A 24,393-nucleotide genomic window follows, 5' to 3' on the forward strand; every position below is an offset into this window, starting at 1 on the left:
TTTGGCTGCATTGGGTCTTCGTTGCTGTGCACAGGCTTTCTCTAGTTGTGGCGAGCAGGGGCTACTCTTCGTTGTGGTGCGCGGGATTCTCATTGCGGTGGCTTCTCTTGTTGTGGAGCACGGGCTTTTGGCACGCATGCTCAGTAGTTGTGGCGCACAGGCTCAGTAGTTGTGGCGCACGGGCTTAGTTGCTCCATGGCATGTGGGATCTTGCCGGGCCAGGGATCGAACCCATGTCCCCAGCATTGGCAGGCGGATTCTTAACCACTGCGCCACCAGGGAAGCCCTAAAATTTATTTTATTAAATCGCACACTAATTTAACCAAAGCACTCCATTTTCTGAGAATTCTGGCTTTGCAGACTCTTTCTTCTTTCTCCACCAGGGTATCTTTGTGAGGTGGTGATTTACATAATGGTAGAATTAAGTTGATTATTATGGAGGCCTAACTGTAATCACAGATTAAATAAAAAAGGCCCCTGAAACCCATTACCTGGAACAATAATCACAGTCAGCTTGGAAAAGGATTGAAATCATTATTCTACCGGTTTTCCAGTCGGCTGGTCCAGTCAGAGAGACTTAACTCTTTATGTTAGGAGCTGTTAGGGCCAAGTTCAGAGATTGAGTTCCCAAAAGAACAGCAATGTCCTACAGATAAAAGATTTTCCTGGTGTCACACTATGCCACTAACACTGTCCAATTCCACTTTTTAATATTTACCATGTCCAACAAAACACATTGACATATCTTATTAGATAGTAATAATGTCTAACATCTGTTTATATATTGCTTTGTATCCACAGATAACAATCTCATCTTTTTTCTTTTCAATATCCCCACCAATATTTTCTCTTTTTCTTTCTTTTATAAATTTATTTATTTATTTATATTTTTGGCTGTGTTGGGTCTTCGTTGCTATGCGCGGGCTTTCTCTAGTGGTGGTGAGCGGGGGCTACTCTTCGTTGTGGTGTGCGGACTTCTCATTGTGGTGGCTTCTCTTGTTGTGGAGTGCGGACTCTAGGCACGCGGGCCTCAGTAGTTGTGGCACGTGAGCTCAGCAGTTGTGGCACACGGGCTTAGTTGCTCCGCGGCATGTGGGATCTTCCCAGACCAGGCTCGAACCCGTGTCCCCTGCATTGGCAGGCGGATTCTTAACCACTGCACCACCAGGGAAGTCCCAGGAGCCCCATTTTTAACATGATGAGTCTGAGGTGTCTGTTAGACTTCTGAGTGGGGACATTTAGTAAGTGGGCTCTGTGAGTCTGGAGTTCAGGACCAATGTCTTTGCAGAATATTCAAATTTGAGAATCATTGACATATCCCTGGATTCAAAGCTATGACACTGTATGAGGTCACTAGGAGAATGAGTGTAGATGAGAAGAGAAGAGGAAGAACCAGAAAAGGAGGCTGAGAAGGAACAATCAGGGAGGTAGAAGGAATCCTAAATTGTCCTCACCTTTGCCAAGTGAAATTCACGTATTAAGTAAGGTTCAAATGATGCTGACATGTCAAATTAGATAAGGACTGAGAATCAACCTTAGGAATGTAGGAGGTCACTGATAAGACCAGTTTCAGTGGATTGAAGAGTGAGTTTTAGCAACTGCACTCTTAGCTCTTTGTACCCTAGAGAATCACAAGGGACATGGATATTCCTTGCAACACTTACGTGAAAGTAAAAAAGAAATAAAATAACAGAGACGTTCATCCATAGGAGAATGGACACCTAAATTCATGCATGTTAAGAAAAACAGAAGAGGTAATAGGAGGAGTGGAATTGGAGATGGTGAGTGTGGACAGCTCTTCTGAGGAGTTTTGACACAAAGAGGAACAAATAGGGGTATACGTGGCGGGGGAAGTGGGGCAAGAGGAGGTGTGTGTTGTTTTGTTTTGTAAGTTGGAAGAAATAATAGCACATTTATATCCTGATGAGAATGATCCAATACATGGTGAAAACTTGATGTAGGAGAGAGAAATGCTGGAATGGTACTTGCTGAGTAGAGGATAGGAGATGCCAGCTGTTATATAAATGGAGGCATATACATGGTTTTAGAGAGCAGCCAGGGCAGTTCATCTCTGGTTTGCAGGCAGGAAGAAGGAGTGTGGGAATGTAGATTGGGGAAGGTGGTTGTTCTCTTATGACCATTCTGCTTTTATTTTTTTTTATTATTTATTTATTTATTTATTTTTTTGCGTTACGCGGGCCTCTCACTGTTGTGGCCTCTCCCGTTGCGGAGCACAGGCTCCGGACGCGCAGGCTCAGTGACCATGGCTCCTGGGCCTAGGAGCTCCATGGCATGTGGGATCCTCCCGGACCGGGGCACGAACCCGGTTCCCTGTGTCGGCAGACGGACTCTCAACCACTGTGCCACCAGGGAAGCCCTCTGCTTTTATTTTGAGGGAACTAGGTAGCATGCTCTGCAGTTGAGATTGAGGTTGGGGAGGATGTGTTGGGGTCTGAAGGAAGAGGAAGCTATTAAATAGTAATTTGGGAGAGAAAATGGACATGGGACGTGTGGTTTGATGATGTCCTATGATAGTTTCATGGTGTGAAGTGTCATAATTTCAAGTGAGCCCACTCATGGTGTGCTTTTCTCCAGCCACATTCAGTGGCACTGGGGCAGGCATGGAGCAAGTGGGGAGTTGGTTTTGTTAAGAAAGCAATACAAACAAAGAGAAGGGCAAGGGAACCCAGTGGGGCAGGGGAGTGATTATAGTGATTTGCCATGGAGTTGAAACTGGATAAGGAGGTGACTGAGGACAGTGAAAGAGCGGTCGAGTCTGTGGGTGGAGGTCCTGGTTTAGTTGAAAGATTGTTGGGGGTAGAGTATTGGAGGGAGTTAGCTGGAGAGGGAGGTGGTGATCAGAAAGTTGGGTGCTAGGCATTGAGATTAGGGAAGAGCTTCAGTTATTGTAAAGGGAAAGTCCTAGGGCAGTGGTTCTCCTGGGGGCAATGGCCTCTCATCCCCTGCTCCCCAGCCCTGGGGATGTTTGGCAACATCTAGAGACATTGTTGGTTGTCACAGCGCTGGATTGGGCAGGGATGGTGCTGGCTTCTACAGGGTAGAGTTTGGCTGTGCTGCTAAACTTTCCCAGAGTGCTGGGTGTTGATACAGGAAGGCCCTCCTCCCCCAATAAGTGTCAGTAGTGCTGAAGCTGAGAAACCCTGCTCTGGAGTTAGGAGCATGGGGGTGAAGGGTGGAGAGAGGGGGCAAGACAACCTTGTTGGAGAAGAGAAGTTCAGGGAACTGAGATGTCTGGGAGTGGGAGGGATCTTTTTTTTATATATTAAAATTTCCAGTAGTTAATGCAAGAGTAGTATTGGAGAGAGTGACAGAGACTGTAGTAGCATCAGCCTGTGAGGGAGATGACTTAAGGGCGACAGCCACCATAGAGATCACAGGTGATATATATTATCTGATGAGATTCAAACCTGGGAGTTCTTATGGGGAGGGAGAGAGAATGGTCTGCAAGTGGCAATGGGGAGCAAGGAGGATCCTCCCCCACTTGCAGGCCCAGTGATATGAGAAGCGTGGGGGCAGAAGGCACAGCACCGCATCAGCGCTGCGGTGCACACTGTCCTCAGGAGAGAGCCTGGGTTGACCGGCTCAAGAGGGTGAAGGGAGCACCCTCTCTGTTTAAGAGAACAGATTGGAGCTGGGGGATTTTGCTGTTGTTGGTAGGCTATGAATTCCAGAGGGCACCAAGGAAGTGTTTCAGGATGTGGGTAGCAGTGAAGGAGGGGGGATAGACAAGGGGATATGCTGAGCATTATTTGGGGGTGACTGACATAAACAGATATAGGGGACATAGTGAGACGGGGTCCAGTGGGTTCAAGGCAGATGAAAGCGAAGAGGCTGTGAAATTCGAAAGGGAGTGAGGGTTGGTTTTCCACGTCTGCTGTCCACCCTAGTGATGAGGGTAGAAGGCCGGAGGGAAGTGAGATGGTCCCAGTGCACTAGTGCAGTCCTACCTTTCTTGGGAGAGGATTTCTCTGATCTGTGTGCGTGTGCTGGGTCTTGATGCTGACTGATGGACTGGAGGACTGCTGGAGGGGACTGGGTGGTACATCAAGCCTAGGACCTCACCCACTGTGATCAGATTTACCTTTCAGAAAGAGTACTCTGGCTGCAGGGTGAACGTGGAGGTGAGAACAGAGACAGACAAGTTAGGAGACTGAAGACTGATCAAGGGGAGATGACGAGGGGGTAGTCACCACAAGGAAGGAGGCAAGTGGACAGATTTGCGGGGCATTTAAGAGGTAAAATTGCTTCTGATTGGTAGCAGATTGAATTTTTTTGTGCAAAATAGGAATTCAGGATCATACCTGAATTTCTTGGTTTCATTAACAGGGAAAGAATGCGGTCCCCAGAGTAGGCCTGGAAGTTGGCATGTACTAAGCACATTTGTTGAATAAGTGGAAAAAAAAATAATGCTGTGATTACATTTACGTGTGATGCATCATGGAACTAACCTCAGCCAAACCTACCCAGCGTGACAGGATGTAGAACCAAAAGGTTTCTGGCAGCTCTGGCCACGAGTAATTAGATGCACTTGGCCGAACTCTCAGCCTTCATTGAGAAGAGGAAGTCATGGTGGCCAGGAGTTATCACTGTTTGTCAACAAGCCCAAGAGGTCTTGCTTACGTAAGCTAGGGGTTCCTTTCATGTTTTTAATAGAACTACAGATTTTTTTTTTTTTTTTTTGCGATACACGGGCCTCTCACTGTCGTGGCCTCTCCCGTTGCGGAGCACAGGCTCCGGAATCGCAGGCTCAGCGGCCATGGCTCACGGGCCCCGCCGCTCCGCGGCATGTGAGATCTTCCCGGACCGGGGCACAAACCCGTGTCCCCTGCATCGGCAGGCGGACTCTCAACCACTGTGCCGCCAGGGAAGCCCGAACTACAGATAAAATCTGTTTTTATTTGAAAATAATTCCAAATTTACCAAAAGTTGCAAAGATTAAAATATTACAAACAACAAGTTCCCCTCATGTTACTCACATTCACTTGTTAACATTTTACTCCATTTCCTTTTTTACTTATCTCTCTACAAAGACACACACTTCCTTCTGAACAATTTAACAGCAAGTTTCACGTGTCATGTGTCTCTAAATACTTCAGTGTGTGTTTCCTAAGAATAGAGATGTTCTCTAATGTGACCATAGACCACAGTACAGTTATCAACTTAATTTATGTTGGTAGAATACTTTTTTTTATTTTTGAATTTTATTGTATTTATTTTTTTATACAGCAGGTTCTTATTAGTTATCCATTTAATACATATTAGTGTATATATGTCAATCCCAATCTCCCAATTCATCACACCACCACCCCTCCCCCACCACTTTCCCCCCTTAGTGTCCGTATGTTTGTTCTCTACATCTGTGTCTCTATTTCTGCCCTGCAGACCGGTTCATCTGTACCATTTTTCTAGGTTTCACGTGTATGCACTAATATACGATATTTGTTTTTCTCTTTCTGACTTACTTCACTCTGTATGACAGTCTCTAGATCCACCCACATCTCTACAAATGACCCAATTTCGTTCCTTTTTATGGCTGAGTAATATTCCTTTGTATATATGTACCACAACTTCTTTATCCATTCATCTGTCGATGGGCATTTAGGTTGCTTCCATGACCTGACTATTGTAAATACTGCTCTAATGAACATTGGGGTGCATGTGTCTTTTTGAATTATGGTTTTCTCTGGGTATATGCCCAGTAGTGGGATTGCTGGATCATATGGTAATTCTATTTTGAGTTTTCTAAGGAACCTCCATACTGTTCTCCATAGCGGCTGTATCAATTTACATTCCCACCAACAGTGCAAGAGGGTTCCCTTTTCTCCACACCCTCTCCAGCATTTGTTATTTGTACATTTTCTGACGATGCCCATTCTAACTGCTGTGAGGTGATACCTCATTGTAATTTTGATTTGCATTTCTCTAATAATTAGTGATGTTGAGCAGCTTTTCATGTGCTTCTTGGCCATCTGTATGTTTTCTTTGGAGAAATGTCTATTTAGGTCTTCTGCCCATTTTTGGATTGGGTTGTTTGTTTCTTGAATATTGAGCTGCATGAGCTGTTTATATATTTTGGAGATTAATCCTTTGTCCGTTGATTCATTTGCAAATATTTTCTCCCATTCTGAGGGTTATCTTTTCGTCTTGTTTATGGTTTCCTTTGCTGTGCAAAAGCATTGAGGTTTCATTAGGTCCCATTTGTTTATTTTTGTTTTTATTTCCATTACTCTATGAGGTGGATCAAAAAAGATCTTGCTGTGATTTATGTCAAAGAGTGTTCTTCCTATGTTTTCCTCTAAGAGTTTTATAGTGTCCAGTCTTACATTTAGGTCTCTAATCCTTTTTGAGTTTATTTTTCTGTATGGTGTTAAGGAGTGTTCTAATTTCATTCTTTTACATGTAGCTATCCGGTTTTCCCAGCATCACTTATTGAAGAGACTGTCTTTTCCCCATTGTATATCCTTGCCTCCTTTGTCATAGATTAGTTGACCATAGGTGCGTGGGTTTATCTCTGGGCTTTCTATCTTGTTCCATTGATCTATGTTTCTGTTTTTGTGCCAGTACCATATTGTCTTGATTACTGTAGCTTTGTAGTATAGTCTGAAGTCAGGGAGTCTGATTCCTCCAGCTCCATTTTTTTCCCTCAAGACTGCTTTGGCTATTCGGGGTCTTTTGTGTCTCCATAAAAATTTTAAGATTTTTTGTTCTAGTTCCTTAAAAAGTGCCACTGGTAATTTGATAAGGATTGCATTGAATCTGTAGATTGTTTTGGGTAGTATAGTAATTTTCACAATATTGATTCTTCCAATCCAAGAACATGGTATATCTCTCCATCTGTTGGTATCATCTTTAATTTCTTTCATCAGTGTCTTATAATTTTCTGCATACAGGTCTTTTGTCTCCCTAGGTAGGTTTATTCCTAAGTATTTTATTCTTTGTGTTGCAATGGTAAATGGGAGTGTTTCCTTAATTTCTCTTTCAGATTTTTCATCGTAAGTGTATAGGAATGCAAGAGATTTCTGTGTATTAATTTTGTATCCTGCAACTTTACCAAATTCATTGATTAGCTCTAGTAGTTTTCTGGTGGCATCTTTAGGATTCTCTATGTATAGTATCATGTCATCTGCAGACAGTGACACTTTTACTTCTTTTCCAATTTGTATTCCTTTTATTTCTTTTTCTTCTCTGATTGCCGTGGCTAGGACTTCCAAACTATGTTGAATAATAGTGGCGAGAGTGTATATCCTTGTCTCCTTCCTGATCTTAGAGGAAATGCTTTAAATTTTTCACCATTGAGAATGATGTTTGCTGTGGGTTTGTCATATATGGCCTTTATTATGTTGAGGTAGGTTCCCTCTATGCCCACTTTCTGGAGAGTTTTATCATAAATAGGTGTTGAATTTTGTCCAAAACTTTTTCTGCATCTATTGAGATGATCATATGGTTTTTATTCTTCAGTTTGTTAATATGGTGTATCACATTGATTGATTTGCATGTATTAAAGAATCCTTGCATCCCTGGGATAAATCCCACTTGATCATGGTGTATGATCCTTTTAATGTGTTGTTGGATTATGTTTGCTAGTATTTTGTTGAGGATTTTTGCATCTATATTCATCAGTGATATTGATCTCTAATTTTCGTTTTTTTGTAGTATCTTTGTCTGGTTTTGGTATCAGGGTGATGGTAGCCTCACAGAATGAGTTTGGAGGTCTTCCTTCCTCTGCAGTTATTTGGAAGAATTTGAGAAGGATGGGCGTTAGCTCTTCTCTAAACGTTTGATAGAATTCACCTGTGAAACCATCTGGTCCTGGACTTCTGTTTGTTGGAAGATTTTTAATCACAGTTTCAATTTCATTACTTGTGATTGGTGTGTTCATATTTTCTGTTTCTTCCTGGTTCAGTCTTGGAAGGTTATACCTTTCTAAAAATTTGTCCATTTCTTCCAGGCTGTCCATTTTATTGGCATAGATTTGCTTGTAGTTGTCTCTTAGGATGCTACGTATTTCTGCGGTGTCTGTTTTAACTTCTCCTTTTTCATTTCTAATTTTACTGATTTGAGTCCTCTGCCTCTTTTTCTTGATGAGTCTGGCTAATGGTTTATCAATTTTGTTTATCTTCTCAAAGAACCAGCTTTTAGTTTTATTGATGTTTGCCATTGTTTTCTTTGTTTCTATTTCATTTATTTCTGCTCTGATCGTTATGACTTCTTTCCTTCTGCTAACTTTGGGTTTTGTTTGATCTTCTTTCTCTAGTTCCTTTAGGTGTAAGGTTAGATTGTTTATTTGAGTTTTTTCTTGTTTCTTGAGGTAGGCTTGTATAGCTATAAACTTCCCTCTTAGAACTGCTTTTGCTGCATCCCATAGGTTTTCAATTGTCATGTTTTCATTGTCATTTGTCTCTAGGTATTTATTGACTTCCTCTTTGATTTCTTCAGTGATCTCTTGGTTATTTAGTAACGTATTGTTTAGCCTCCTTATGTTTGGGTTTTTTACGTTTTTTTTTCTGTAATTCACTTCTAATCTCATAGCGTTGTGGTCAGAAAAGATGCTTGATACGATTTCAATTTTCGTAGATTTACTGAGGCTTGATTTGCACCAAGATGTGATGTATCCTGGAGAATGTTTCGTGCACACTTGAGAAGAAAGTGTAATCTGCTGTTTTTGGATGGAATGTCCTATAAATATCAATTAAACCTATCTGGTCTATTGTGTCATTTAAAGCTTCTGTTTCCTTATTTATTTTCATTTTGGTTGATCTGTCCATTGGTGTGAGGTGTTAAATTCCCCCACTATTTTTGTGTTACTGTCGATTTCCTCTTTTATAGCTGTTAGCAGTTGCCTTATTTATTGAGATGCTCCTATGTTGGGCGCATATATATTTATAATTGTTATGTCTTCTTCTTGGATTGATCCCTTGATCATTATGCATTGTCCTTCCTTGTCTCTTTTCATATTCTTTATTTTAAAGTCTATTTTATCTGATATGAGTATTGCTACTGCAGCTTTCTTTTGATTTCCGTTGGCATGGGATATCTTTTTCCATTCCCTCACTTTCAGTCTGTGTGTGTCCCTAGGTCTGAAGTGGTCTCTTGTTTTTTGTTTTTTTTTTTTGCAGTACGTGGGCCTTTCACTGTTGTGGCCTCTCCCGTTGCGGAGTACAGCCTCCAGACGTGCAGGCTCAGCACCATGGCTCACGGGCCCAGCCACTCCGTGGCATGTGGGATCTTTCCGGACTGGGGCACAAACCTGCGTCCCCTGCATCGGCAGGCAGACTCTCAACCACTGCGCCACCAGGAAAGCCCAATGGGTCTTGTTTTCGTATCCATTCAGCAAGTTTGTGTCTTTTGTTTGCAGCATTTAATCCATTTACGTTTAAGTTAATTATTGATATGTATGTTCCTATGACCATTGTCTTAATTGTTTTGGGTTTGTTTTTGCAGGTCCTTTTCTTCAATTGTGTTTCCCACTTGGAGTAGTTCCTTTAGCATTTGTTGTAGAGCTGGTTTGGTGTTGCTGAATTCTCTTACCTTTTGCTTGTCAGTAAAACTTTTGATTTCTCAGTTGAATCTGAATGAGATCCTTGCCAGGTAGAGTAATCTTGGTTGTAGGTTCTTCCCTTTCATCCCTTTAAGTATATCATGCCACTCCCTTTGGCTTGTAGAGTTTCTGCTGAGCAATCAGCTGTTAACCTTATGGGAGTTCTCTTGTATGTTATTTGTCGTTTTTCCCTTGCTGCTTTCAATACTTTCTCTTTGTCTTTAATTTTTGCCAATTTGATTACTATGTGTCTCCGTGTGTTTCTCCTTGGGTTTATCCTGTATGGGACTCTCTGTGCTTTCTGGTCGTGGTTGGCTATTTCCTTTCCCATGTTAGGGAAGTTTTATGTTCTTGGGTGCTTTGTCTCTCTCTTCTCCTTCTGGGACCCCTGTAATGCAAATGTTGTTGTGTTTAATGTTATCCCAGAGGCCTCTTAGGCTGTCTTCATTTCTTTTCATTTTTTTTTTCTTTATTCTGTTCCGCAGCAGTGAATTCCACCATTCTGTCTTCCAGGTCACTTATCCGTTCTTCTGCCTCAGTTATTCTGCTATTGATTCCTTGTAGTATAGTTTTCATTTCAGTTATTGTATTGTTCATCTGTTTGTTTGTTCTTTAATTCTTCTAGGTCTTTCTTAAACATTTCTTCTCGATCTTTGCCTCCATTCTTTTTCCGAGGTCCTGGATCATCTTCACTATCATCATTCTGAATTCTTTTTCTGGAAGGTTGCCGATCTCCACTTCATTTAGTTGTTTTTCTGGGGGTTTATGTTGTTCCTTCATCTGATACATAGCCCTTTGCATTTTCATCTTGTCTGTCTTTCTGTGAATGTGGGTTTTGTTCCATAGGCTGCCAGATTGTAGTTCTTCTTGCTTCTGCTGTCTGCCCTCTCTGTAGAATACTTGTATCATCTACTTTCTATATTCCAATTTTGTTGGCTGACCTAATAACGTTCTTTATAGTATTTTCCTGCTCCAATGTAGAATCAACTTAGCTTCCTTTAATCTGGAACATTTTAGTAGCATTTTTGTTTTCTATGACATTGAGATTTTTGAAGACTACAATTCTACTCCACTTTTTGAAAATACAGTTGACTCTAGAACAAGGAGTTTGAGCTGCGTGGGTCCACCTGTAGGTAGATTTTTTCCACTGGATAGGTAGTACAGTTACTTCCTGATCTCTGGTTAGTTGAACATGCTGAGGCAGAGCCTTGGATCCAGAGGGTTGCCTGTAAAGTTGTACCAGATTCTTGACTGTGTGGGCATTGGTGCTCCTAACCCCCTGTTGCTCAAGGGTCAACTGTGGAAAGCTGCTCAGTTCATATTTGTCTGTTTCACTGTGATTGAATGAGGTTCTGCATTCTCCGCTGGAAAGCAGCACAGGTGAAGTTGTGTGTGTCCCAGGGTGTCACATCTGGAGGTACATGGTAACCACTGCCAGCCTCCTATCGGTTATGTTAAGTGTGATCACCCAGTCGTGGTTGTCCCAATTTTCCACTTGATAATTACTGGGTTTTTATTTTTCTCCTTTGCAACTAATAAGCAATCTGTGGAGAGATAATGTAATTCAGTGCAAATACCCTGCTCTTCAATATTTACCTTAGGTCTAGCATCCATTGAGGACTCTTGCCTGATTTGATCTTTTACTATGATGCTTGCAAAATGCTGATATTCTAGCTGTCCTGCTGCCTCCACATGTATCAGTCAGCCCTTGGCACTCTGCTGTAGGTGGGAGCCTCACCTTCTCTCCTTTTTATTTATTATTGGCATGGACTGACTCCTATTTTTTCACTGGTTTGTAATACACTACTGTACCTAACTCTTCTGTTATTGAAGTTGTCCTAGATTTGGCCAGTGGGAGCCCTTTGGGACTCCTGTGCCCTTTTGACCTGCCCTTACCATTGTTTTGGTCACTTTCTTCCTTTTTTGGTATAGCTTGGTATTTCAGGTGCATCTTGTACCTACCCTGCATCCACTCTGTTATCAGCCATTTCTCCAAAGAGCCCTGGTTCCTTTCAGTGAGGAAGGGTCCAGATCTGGGTGTTAGGTGTGGTCATTGCTACTGGGGTGACTTTGCTTCTCGGCCTTTCTAGTGGACAAAGCTAGGGAATACAAGCATGAATATACACGTGTACAAATATGAATACATATGTTCACACACGTGTGTGCATAGGAGCATGCTTCTGCACATTTTAGAAATCATAAGTTCATGCCATACCTCCAGTTTCCGTCCATCCCCACAGGGCTTGCTCTTCCTTCCCTCATTTCATTTTTTAAAAAAATTATTATTGTATTTAATTGAACATTTCCACTGTGTTTTAATGATTGCTTTTATTTATTTATTTATTTATTTATTATTTATTTATTTATTTATTTATTTATTTATTTATGGCTGCACTGAGTCTTTGCTGACGTGCTCAGGCTTTCTCTAGTTGCGGCGAGCGGGGGCTACTCTTCGTTGCAGTGCGCGGGCTTCTCATTGCGGTGGCTTCTCTTGTTGCGGAGCACGGGCTCTAGGAGCGTGGGCTTCAGTAGTTGCAGCACATGGGCGCAGTAGTTGTGGCTCGCGGGCTCTAGAGCGCAGGCTCAATAGTTGTGGCGCACGGGCTTAGCTGCTCCGCAGTATGTGGGATCTTCCCGGACCAGGGCTCAAACCTGTGTTCCCTGCACTGGCAGGCAGATTCTTAACCACTGCGCCACCAGGGAAGCCTCCCTCTCATTTCATTTTTGTACAGGCTGTCTTTGGCCTGGGAGAACCATGGCTCCCAATAACAGTAACACATTTACTTGTGTGCTCAGTCCTAAACTGCATCTCAAATAGTTCACAGTTGCTTTGGCCAAACCACTGAAATTGACAATTTTTTTGTGTGATTCTTTCACTCATGTATATCACCTTGCCAAGACAGTATAGAGTCTATTACCGTGTTCAAAATGTACTTGGGTTGGCCTTTCCTTCCCTCCTCCCCTATTCCTGTGTCTCTGGGGTTCATTTGAGATCTAGTTAGGTTTAACTGTTTCTGTTTGCTTTCAGTTATAGGGCCCCCCTTCATATCCTCTTTTCTTTGATTTTAATTTTTGAAGATGTAGAAGATTAGCATGCTTCCAAAAGGCAAAAACTCTGCAAGAAGGCACACTCAGAAGTATTGCTGACTCCCATATTCCTTTAGTTCCATTCCCTTACCCTTCTTTGTAGGTAACCAACTTCAGGGTTTTATGGTTTATCCTCCTCCTTGTATTTCTATTTATAAAGATAAGCATATTACAGTTTTTTTCTTTCTTACATAAAATATAGCATACTCTATGTGGTCTTTGTACTTTTTCTTTCATTTAGTGGTGCCTCCTAGAAATCTCTGTATCAGTTCATTTGGAGATTTCTTGTTCTCTTGTACATCTGCATAGTACTCCATTGAGTGTCTGTAAAGTAGTTTATTCAACCAATCTCTTATGCTGGGACGTTTAGGTAGTTCTTGATAGTTTGCAATTAAAAATTTTCCTTCAGTCAGTAACTTGGGGCATATGTATTTTTATATCGTTGGAGAGCTGCCTTCGGGGTAAATTCCCAGGTGTAGGAATGCTGGAAGGGTGAGTGTATGTGTAGGTATGTTAGATATTGCCTTATTCCCCCATCCCAACCTTCACCCGCAGTTTCTGTACCATTGTACATTTCACCTACAGTGTTGAGTGTACCTGGAACTATAGGTGTTATATTTTCCCCTAAGTGTTCACAGGTGTGACTCTGTTAGTAACATTTGGATCCTGATTCCATATGACAGTGTGGTTTGCAGTCTTTCAGATTAAGTGATGGATTACTAGACTAGTGGTCAGATAGCATGGTGTAAGTCCAGATCTCCCAATTCTCTAACTTTGGACAATTTTCTGAATGACATTTAGCCTACATTTCCTTATCTAATAAGTGAGGATGATAAACTCTGTCTTACAAGGTTGTTGTGAGGTTGAATGAACCCAGTCCAAAGTTGGACTTGTAACAGGCACCTGGTACACGTCTCTGAGTCACAGGTGTCTTGCCCTCATGCACTTAGAGCTCTTGAAGTTTTGCACAGGAAAGGGCTCAGGCAGCACCTTGTTCTTGACTAGCCTTGGCTGGTGAATAGCTCTTGCCAAGGCAACAAGGGGAGCTCAGGTCTTCCAGGCCCATGGAGTTTCCTTTACTTCATTTGCTAGTATGTTTCTCCATAATTAAGTGAGCCATTTGTTTGGAAGGAATGTCTAAATTCTGGTATAAAATTTTTCTACATTAAGAGTATCAATAGATCTTACCAGATATGCCTTCATTTTAACAAGCTTAAGTAACATTTGTTATTAAAATTTTTTAAACATTTGTAAGACTGGCAATAAAGATTAGTTACCGTTAAAAAATGAAATCTGCAAATATAAGAGAGAAATGCTGACATTTTAGGAAATCCTATAGTTTCTTTAAAGAAAAGATGAGGAAAAGATAGAGTAAAAACAACAATAACAAAAGTAAGCCATCTGGAATCCTGGGTTTGCATCTGTGCATTTTTTCCAATAGGAAGCAGAATAAGCTCAATGAAATAGTTTTCAGAGTTTACTGAAACATGATATAAATATTCTCTAATGTTTTGGCTCCTGTTTTCTCCTTTTGAATTCTTGGGAGGAAAGGGAAAAAGGGGGGATGCACAGCACAATCTAACACTTCCTTTCCAATTCTATAATTTATGTTTCTATGAAATAGAAAGAGTTATAAACAATTATTCATCAAGCAATTAATTTATTCATCTGTAAAAGAGGTAAAAAGGTTTTTCATCTTTAGTGTATAGTTTGAAATATAACCCACATAGCTGACAAAAGAGTTCTGGAATACTTTTGTTGGTTTTGTTCTTTTATTGTAGAATACAACATATATGTAGGAATAGAAATTAATGTTATTCTTCCAGTGCTCTGTTGAAATGCACAGTGATTTTTAATTCAAACTATATTATGTGCATTTCAGAAAGAATTTTAAAAATAACTGGTGTGTGTGTAGGGATGTTTATATTTTCTAAACCAGAGTAGTTGAAATAAAGTTTTTGCTCATATAGATCAGGGAAACACCAGCTACCTTACCAGCTCTTGGAGAGTCACAGTACATATTAGCTCAATAAAAGGTCTGAGCGTTTAACCCAGTGTTTCGCAAACTTTTTTGACCATAGAACTCTTTTTATGCCAATAGCATAAGACATTAATGATGTAAGAAACACTTTTTAGGGAGCACTCTGTAAAGAAAAAACTTGAAAGAACAAGATAATATTTTACTCAAGTGTTTTAAAATTCCCTCTAACTTCCCTTTCCAAATAATAACAAGATTGATAATTTTTTGGTTGCAGGGGTTACTCTGAACTCTTTGTCTGGCTTTGCACTCGGAATGAGAAAGCAGTGGAGAATATGGGGAAAGTGATTAAAACAAACATTGTGCCCACTGTCTCACATACACAAACGTAGTTAAATTTTTACAACTGCAATCATTCAGGCTTACCATTTATAAAGACAGAATTTCTCTAATACTTAAAATTTTGTGATATTTCTTTGGTATTTCTTTTTAGTTCAAGAATAATTTTTTTTTCTGTTCCACCATTTGCCTTCCTTTGCTTTATCAGTAATTAAGTTCTTTCAATCATTTGCTATTAGCCCCCTGATTTTTATTTCATCTAGTGTCTAAAGTAAGCTAACAATTGCCAAGTACATATAAATCTTCTAGAGATTGAATATTTGAAAAAAGATGCCATAAAACTGTAAGCTTCTAATCTTTGCACTTCTTTTTAGCCTCTCCTCTGCCTTTATGGATCATTGATAAGAAAACTCTCTGTTGTAGGCCTTTGCAACATTTATGTAATGATTGCATCTTACTATTGTTAGAAGTACTAATCTCTTTACTCTTAAGTATTTGACCTATGCAGTGTACCTTAGGTTACTTCTATTGACCGTGGAGGTGGGATGAATATATAATGACAGGATTGAGAAAATGTTCGTCCTCGTAATTCTAGGGAAGCTGGGGAAGGCAGATTGTCCAGTAGTGGCTGCTTCCCAAGACGGAATCAGAGGGACCAGCTAGAGTAGGGACTGTGTGTGGCAAGCCCATTGGGCGTGGGAGAGGCAGTGAAGCTGGAGCCCAGGGAGAGTTAGCTGCTGTGCATCTTGTAGTGTGAGCCCCTCCATGGCCCTGTCAGTAAACTCAAGATGATTCAGAGAAGCCAGGCTAAAGTAGATTGATTTCTTCAAGGCTGCAAAGAGGAACATAGCCAGCAAAGATGGGAAAAGAGTGAGAAGAACAGAGGGAGTTAGGTTGGGAATTCGTCCATATAATCTAGGTCCTGAATTCTTACAAATGATGGAATTGGGACTTTGAGCCCAGTTTACCTAGAGATCCACAGTGTGATGAAGCCCCACGTGATATCTGAGTTAGAGGTGACTTAAGCTTGATCTCTTTATAAAAGAAAAAGAAATAGATTCAGACCATAGCTTTGCTTCTGGCATAAAATGACCAAAACTATGAAGGTGTTTGAGGAATTTTGCCAAAAGCAAGCGTTGGTTGCTTGGATAAAGTATTTCAGCGGTAGGTTGAAATGAACTTCTGAAGCTAAGCAGCTACTTGCCTTTGTGTGAACAAATGGAAAGGTGCTAATTGTCCATGTCCATTTAGAAGAGGTTTAGTAGGTAGCAGAGTTTCAAAAAGAAAGACATTTGAATGCCGCATCAGTTACATTTATGCCAGCAGTTATTGTATGTGGCAAAAACACACAGAATTTATTCCGAATACCTGGCTCTTTTTAAATTTATGTTAACTTGCCTTTTAGTATTTGGATCATTCTGCTAACAGTGGGACAAAAACCAGGCAGCTGGTGTTAAAGCCCTGTATGAATGGGGGAATGAGTTTATATTTGTCATTTGCACAGGGTAGAAGTAATTAGGGAGCCCGTGGGAGGCTCTTTTGTTCCTTTAATATATTTGTATCCACAGAAACTTGAGAAAACCCAATTCTGGTTGGATCTTAAATACCTTTTATCCTTTCATTAGGTGATGGTAGTTTTAAAAAATATATTAAAAGTTAGATTTCCTGTGACCAGGTCTCTATTTGAAAAGCAAAAGAATACAGATGTTTCTGTGACGAATAAAGTGAAAACCTGTCCTAGAAAAGTTTAAGGAGATTTACTTTGTTTTCAAGTTTGAACATTTTTTTGTTTCTCCTCCACTTTTGGAAATCTGGATGATATATGTAATTAAATCACTTTGTGAAAATTCAATTTAGTATGTCAATTCCACCTTATTTGTGGATGCTTTTGCTAAAATGTGAAGGTGTCTGTGTCACAGAATAGTCACTAGTAGCCACCATTTCTTGTCAGTGAGAATGCCCAGTACGTTAGTCCTAACACACTTTGTGTTTCAGTTGTTGACAGGGAGATGGGTGCATATACTGAGAGAGGTGGTAGATTGGGGAGCGGAAGAGCAGCCTGTCCTGTACTGGCTTCTTCTTTTGCTTTTTTTTTGGTGAGGCTTGCTGGATCTTAGTTCCCCTACCAGGGATCGAACCCATTCCCCTGCAGTGGAAGCCTGGAGTCTTAACCACTGGATCACCAGGGAAGTCCCATGTACTGGCTTTATCTTATTTATCCTGATACACAACCAGAAGCAAAATTATCTTAAAATTAATGACCTGTGTATTATATATTCAGATAATCCAGTGACTTTAAAACACCGGCATGGGCTTCCCTGGTGGCGCAGTGGTTGAGTGCCGATGCAGGGGACACGGGTTCGTGCCCCGGTCTGGGAAGATCCCACATGCCGCAGAGCGGCTGGGCCCGTGAGCCATGGCCGCTGAGCCTGCGCGTCCAGAGCCTGTGCTCCACAATGGGACAGGCCACAACAGTGAGGGGCCCGTGTACCGCAAACAAACAAACAAACAAAACACCAGCGTGTTATATGACAAACTCTTAATAGTGGTTGCCTCTGAGGAGGGGAATTGGAGACAGTGGTAGGAGGGAGATTGAGTTAAAATTGTGTTATCCACTTTGGTAACTTTTGGTGTTTGTACCATGAGTATATATTTAAAAAGGAAAAGTAAAAGAAGACAAATTCGCCTCTAAGCATTCCCATCTCCTGACAGGAGGCTTGGTTTCTCACCCTGCCTCCAAGGATATTCTGTGATTTCCTCTGTGCCCCTTCCTCCTCACCTCCCCCCTAGTTTCTTTTGCTTTTGAGGAAAACACTTTCTGAATTGATCACCTTTTCTTCATCACCTCTAATTTTGTAATCCTTAACCCCTTTCACGAAAGCCACTGAAGATTTCTCCCCATAAAATGCAGTGACCTCTTTTCAAGCCCTGCGACCTTTCTGGGTCACTTGAGACTTGCCCTCTCCTCCAGCCTCTCTGACACCATTGCCTTGAGGTCCCTTTTGACCTCTCTCACTTCACCTTCACAAGCATCTTCACTGTGATTCCACCGTTATCGACTCTGTGCTCTCTCCCTGAGCAATCTGTTTTAGATTCTCAGGTGAAATTATCTGTGCCAGCAGATACGACCTCTCTCCTCAGCTCTACCCTTGCATGTTTACTGGCCCATTAAGCGTGTTGAGTTCCTAGTTCCATGGGCATCTCAGAATCAAAATAGCCTGAACTTAATGTCCATTCCCCCGCCCACATCCAATTCCTCAATTTTTTTCCACTTGCTGTATTTTACTACTTAGCAGCACCCAACTTAGAAACCTGGAACTTGCCCTAAGTTCCTTCCTCCACCTCTCAAGGTTTTGGAATTACAAAGCCTTGCTGTAACATGCATATATTGGCTCAGTTTCCATCACACCCTTTCATTTTGCAAATAAACTCCTAAATTGGACAGCTTCATTCTAGGTGGACTTGGGAGAAATTTCATGCATATAAATATTCTGCCCTTGTTAAAAGTGTGTGTATAGGGAGAGGAATCGTTTCAGTTATTCTTCTGCATTGACAACTTTGTCTTTATGAATCCATGGAAACCTTATTCCAGGGGCACTTCTACATTTGTGACTTGAGTTTGTTTTTTATTTGAGACTAAGTTAGCAATTATATAACTTCACAGAGCTTGTGGTTTATTATTATTTTAGTGTGGATACTGTATTTTGCTTGGTTTCCTATTCAGTCACTTAAAAAAAATAGTATCTTTTGCTGCACAGTTAAAATTACCTCTAATATTGCCTTTGTTTCTTATGTATTAAAATAGATAAGTAGCTGCGAGATTAAAATGATAGTTAAAATTAATTGTATACCTAATATATGGAACTTCACATCTGTCATGTCATTTAATTTATTTCCACCAATAACTTGATGCAGAATGGAGAAACTCAGTCCTGAGACATTATTTAACTTTCTCAAATTACACTGCTGTGGTGGTCACACCTCCCAGCGACCCCTCTTGAGATTCTTTAGTTTAAGTGTGGCCTGTACATCCCTGAAAAAAATACAGTTAAAATTACATAAAAACTAGGTTTATGGGTGTCTTCTTTTTTTGGGGAGTTGATTTTCACACGGTCAGTATTTTTCCTGTTTTGTTCGCCCATTGATGACAGAAGAGTTTGCAGTGCTTCAGTGCCATCACTCTGATTATCCGTGGTCATGGGGTGATGTAGAAGAAGATAATAAAGGTGATGGCCCTAAGATTTACATGGAACTTATATTTTGTATTTTTATCAAGAGATAATTATTTTTTTAATGTGTTAACAGTAATTTCTCTGCTTACTTGAATTTTTGGTACCTAGAAGGGTGGCTGTCATCTGAAGAATGTTGTGGTCTGTAATTTATATTCTCTCTCTGTTTCTCTCTCAGTGCAATGAAACCTCATTCTTTTTTGAAGCTCGAAGTAAAACTGCTTGCAAGCATCTTTGGAAGTGTAGTGTAGAACATCATACATTTTTTAGGTATGTTAATGTGAAACCTTTGTTCATTGTCCTAATAAATGAAAATTGCATTTGTTTTTGTTTTTTAAATTTTTTTTGATGTGCATATGTTTTTATAACAAGAATTCTATCCTGTCTACAAGAAGAAATTTACAGTGTTTCTCTTCTATTAACATTTTTACATGCACACACACATATATAGATATTTTCTTTGCTCATGCTACAAGAAAGGATCAAGGACAATTGCTTTTGACATTTATGTAATAAAAGTGCAGCTTTGGTATTGGTGGAAATTAAGTGTTCTACTGTGGACTTACTAAATTTGAAATGACTGTTAGCTTGGAGGTATGGAATGGGTGGCTGGGTATACAAGGCATACAGGATAGACCAAGGTTGGTCATATAAATTTCGTAGGTATTAAGGCAAAGGGGATTGGATGAGGTCACCTGTGGAAAAAGTGAAGAGAGAGGAGCAGAAAGCCAGGGACTGAGCTGTGGGACCCTCCCAGCATTTAGAGGACAGGAAGAGCCAGCTGGGGAGTATGAGAAGAAGTAAGCAATAGGGTATGGGAAAATGGAATATGAGAAAGAAAATTGTCTTAGTGAATAAGGAGCTAGCAGCTGCATTGCATGCTCCTGGGAGGTCACGTAAGATGAGGGTAGAGAATTGACCATTGGGTTGTGGGGATCCTGTTTGTGTCACATCCTTATGGTGTAAAGATAAAACTCAATTTTATCAGATAATACTTGAAACTCTATTTTTGGTTTTTAAATTTAAAACTAGATTAACTCTTCCCCTTATTCGTGTTTGATTTGCATGGAACAGTTTCCCCAAATAGCATGATGCTAGAGAAGTAGCCTTATAAAATGACCCATGTCCGTTGTGGAGTTCGTATTAAGAGAGGGATATAGCCCAAAAGGTCTGAGGCATTGCCTCTCGTGTAGTGGGGCTGGGCCTAGGAACTGCACGTGGAGGTGTGTGTTGAGAGTACCCTGGAATGGAAAGTACAAAGAAGAGTGAGCCACCCCATTAGATACGATCAATTGCCCTGAGAACCTTGGCTTGGTTCAATGTAGTGACAAAAGTTCCCAAGATAATTTAGTAGAGAAATTAAATTGATTCACAATAAAAGCTTCCTTGTGCGGGCAGTGATGTATCTGATAGTCTTCAGGAAGTATGAGTGTTTTGACGTGATACAGATATAAAATACTAGAATGTCAAGTATTAGCTTAAAAATAATCGATTATTATTCCTGCCGATATGTAGAATGGATAAAATATTTTGAATGTGTTAAGCAGTGTTGCACTGTTACATATTTCTACACAGCTTTTGCTCAAGTGTTGCATAAGTATAGTTGTGATTCTTTATCTAATTTTCTTTTAAAAATTCATTAGAATGCCAGAAAATGAATCAAATTCATTGTCAAGAAAACTCAGCAAGTTTGGATCCCTGAGTTATAAGCACCGGTATAGGTAAATGGCATTTTTTTTCCTCTGGGCTGTGTGTGGGGTGTGTATGAATAAATATTTAATGCAGCTGTCCACATACATGCATGCACATTAAAGTTTGTGATCAAATTTTTTCCTTATTTTTCCACAGTGCCAATGAATTTGATAAGCATAACAGTCTATTAAACTGTCGTGACAAAAATGATTTTCTAGGTTTAATTATTTAAATTCTACATTAGCTAGGTTAAGCTTAGGGTGTTTAGAATGTAGTAGAGCTTATTATCTTCAGAAATTCATTTTGATCCAGTTATCACTTATCTCTAATTATGTTGTGATTATGAAACAAAGTAGATATTCTGAATAGTAGTTTTTTGGTATTCTTGGGACATTCAGTTGATCCTCTATTATAACACAATGTATACTTTATATCAGCAGTTCCCAACCTTTTTGGCACCAAGGACCGGTTTCGTGGCAGACGGTTTTTTCCATGGATGGGGAGGGGGTGGGTGGTGATGGTTTCGGGATGATTCAAGCACATTACAGTTACTGTGCACTTTATTTCTATTATTATTACATTGTAATATATAATGAAATAATTATACAACTCACCATAATGCTGACAGGAGGTGGAGCTCAGGTGGTAATGCAAGCAATGGGGAGTGGCTATAAATGCAGATGAAGCTTTGCTCTCTCACCCACCACTCACCTCCTGCTGTGTGGCCCGGTTCCTAACAGGCCATGGGGGTTGGGGACCCCTGCTTTATATTATGGATCAAATCAAATGTTTTCTGTAGCATAACACCTACATATAGTAATGCTAGCAAGTATATCTTAACTTTACAGAGCAGTTACTAAGTGCCATGTATTGTGCTAAATGTATTCCATTTATTGCTTCATTTAATCGTGGCAGTGTTATTAATGTTATCCTCATTAATATGTGAGGAAACTAAGGCTCAGAGACGACAAGTCACTTCTCAGGGAAACCCAGCTAGGAAGCAGTAAAGTGGGGTCCAATCCCTGGCTGTGGAACTCCAGAGCCCTTTCCGTTAACATTAGTCAGACTGTTAGCATGTTGCAGGAAAAGCCTGATTGTCCAGCAGTCAGGCAGGTGCCTGTGTCTTTTTGAAAATGGGAGCCTTCTGTGTTTTGAAAAAGAATTTGTTTTGTTTCAATTCGTTCTGTTAAGTGGAGAGCCTGTGATGTGGAAAGCAGGGTGTTAGGTACCCAGAGGTACGAAGAATTAGATCTCACCATCTCTGCCTTCAGAGAGCTACAGTATTATTCAGGCAGTAAGGCGGTCCCAGGCCCTATAAAACCCAAGCAGGGTGCAGAAATGGCACTCGGGAGGTGGGACGGTGTTCTGTCGGTTCTACTGGAGACATCACCAAATGAAATGCTTACTTAGGAGACTTAAAAAAAAATCCAGGTGAAGTGTTTGCAAGATAATGATATGCCAGATTTTAATTCCTCTGTTTGATGAACCACTTTTTTTGTCTTGCTTGAAGCCAGAGATAATCAGTAAAGGAGTGATTAATATTAAATGTTCAGTGCATTAATCTTTACATATTATTCACTTGGATATTTGCTCATTAGCTGACTTAAAATAACACTTAAGTATTATTGTGTTATAGATGTTCTTGATATTTGTAGGAAAGTATTCATTGAAATCTAAAAATTTAAACTTAAGGTTATCAAGGTTCTTCCCTAGATAGTGATATAATTACAGGAATTTAAGGAAAGAGTATTTATTTTTATATTGAGAAAAATAGTTCATAGTCAGTATTTGGGCTGTTCTTCCAGTTGGGGCATAACACATTTCAAGGGTTATAGAGTGAATATGTAAATCTGTCTCTTTGTCACTGAAATGAAGCTAGTGAAAAAGCATCTGTCTTAATATTCTTACTGTTAAAAAATGTAATTAATACTGTTTAATGTATGCTGTAGTCGGTTTCTACAAATTTACCCATACCTGATTTCTCAAATTTATTGAAATGCAAATGCTGTGGTTATTGGGAATTATTATTAGAAAGTTATTGGATTTTGTATATTGAGTATCATTTCTTCCACAAAAGTAATTAAAGATAACCTTTGCAAATTGGAAACTCTGCTAAATCTGTTCAGTTTTGTGGCTGGTGTTAACTGCTTGGTAAGTCTTAATGAAATCCAAATCTCAGTGTCTGTATGTAGGAAGCACTAACATTACACCATCTCTGAAAGAAAGGTGTTTCATCCCACTGCCCAGAGCCAGGCTTACGCAGGGGTGGGTCTCTGACTGCTGGGTGGTCGCCAGCACATGGACTGTTAATTGGCAAAAGAGTAATAACAACCAAACTTTAATAAACATCATATGCCTGTTCCTTTATTTTGAGACGTTCTGGAGATACCTTGGAATGAAGTAAGAGCTCCAGAAACATAGGTAGCTCCTTCCTTTACCCTGTAGGCTTTTAGAGCATGGGCGATAACGAATAGCATAACCAGTGGCTGCGGTGTGTGAGTGTGGGTGTCTGTGTGTATAATTGTATATGTGTTTATAGTGGGATGTATGTGATAGAGAAAGACAGAATTCTAGTCTTTACTTTCTCTCTTGCATCTTAGGGCTTGCAGAATACCAAGGAGAATCCAACAGAAAAACTTAAGAGGGGAAGATTAGATAATTTTAGTGAAATGTGACAGGCAATCCTTTCAAAATTTAAAATTAAATTTTGGGGAAAAGGCTGAGCTTAAATCTGACAGTTGACTTCTTTTGTTGATTTATTATCAGTTACCAATAATCTGAAATAGAGATTGATTAAATCTTTGGTTAAATATTTCGTTGCACACTGCTCTCTCTTTCTCTTAAAAACTAATCTTGCCTTTACCTTTTGTTAAGTTTGTAGGGGACTCCTGGTTTTGATGAATGAATGAGTTGTGTAGAATTTATACTCTAGAAATGACGCTTAGACCTAAGAACCACCCCTCAGGGACCTTGATGACCTTCTTGTAGAACTTAAATCACATGAGCTTTCCACATTTCATGAACTATGGAAGAGAGACCAAGTTCTCCTGAGAACCTCCTTTGTGTCAGGTACTTTTACCTGTGTTACTTTATTAAATCCATTCAGTGACCCATCAAAGGAGGTATCATATGCTCATTTCTGTAGACAAGAAATATGCGCCCCCCAAAAGTAAGGTAACTGAACTAAAGACCTTTAACCAGTAAGTGGTAAAGTTGGGATTTGAACCCAGGTGTCTTTCCTCTTGTTCTCTTCCCTCTACCTCACTGATGGCCGATTGTATCCTCACTTTGAAGCTGAAGGGCTGCTGGCAGTGCCTCTCATCATAGGATGGGAGTATGTGTGCCACAGTGTGAGGGGCAGGGAAGTGGGTGATCCTGGGGACAATGCTCTGTCTTGTCACTATGGAGAGCCACCGGGTATGTAAGAGCTCTTTCACCGACACTGAAAATCTCTACTGTTGTCAAGTGCTTTTTGCTACAAGAAAATACTAAGAATACCGTACAGAAGT

At 40.3% G+C, this 24,393-nt stretch overlaps 1 protein-coding gene across 2 annotated transcripts in view; it reads left to right on the forward strand.

The window, feature by feature from the left end:
* Positions 1-24,393, forward strand: part of EPB41L4A (erythrocyte membrane protein band 4.1 like 4A) — a 259,311-nt gene that overhangs the window by 160,882 nt on the left and 74,036 nt on the right. For both annotated transcript variants that reach the window (XM_029216795.1, XM_029216794.1), the window contains exons 11-12: positions 19,371-19,462; positions 20,836-20,913. In XM_029216795.1, the coding sequence (XP_029072628.1) occupies positions 19,371-19,462; positions 20,836-20,913 (170 nt within the window). The remainder of the gene's footprint in view (positions 1-19,370; positions 19,463-20,835; positions 20,914-24,393) is intronic.

This window comes from Monodon monoceros, unplaced genomic scaffold, assembly GCF_005190385.1.
Source record: "Monodon monoceros isolate NGI ecotype Baffin Bay Population unplaced genomic scaffold, NGI_Narwhal_1 Super_Scaffold_12, whole genome shotgun sequence".
NCBI classification, from domain to species: Eukaryota; Metazoa; Chordata; class Mammalia; order Artiodactyla; family Monodontidae; genus Monodon; species Monodon monoceros.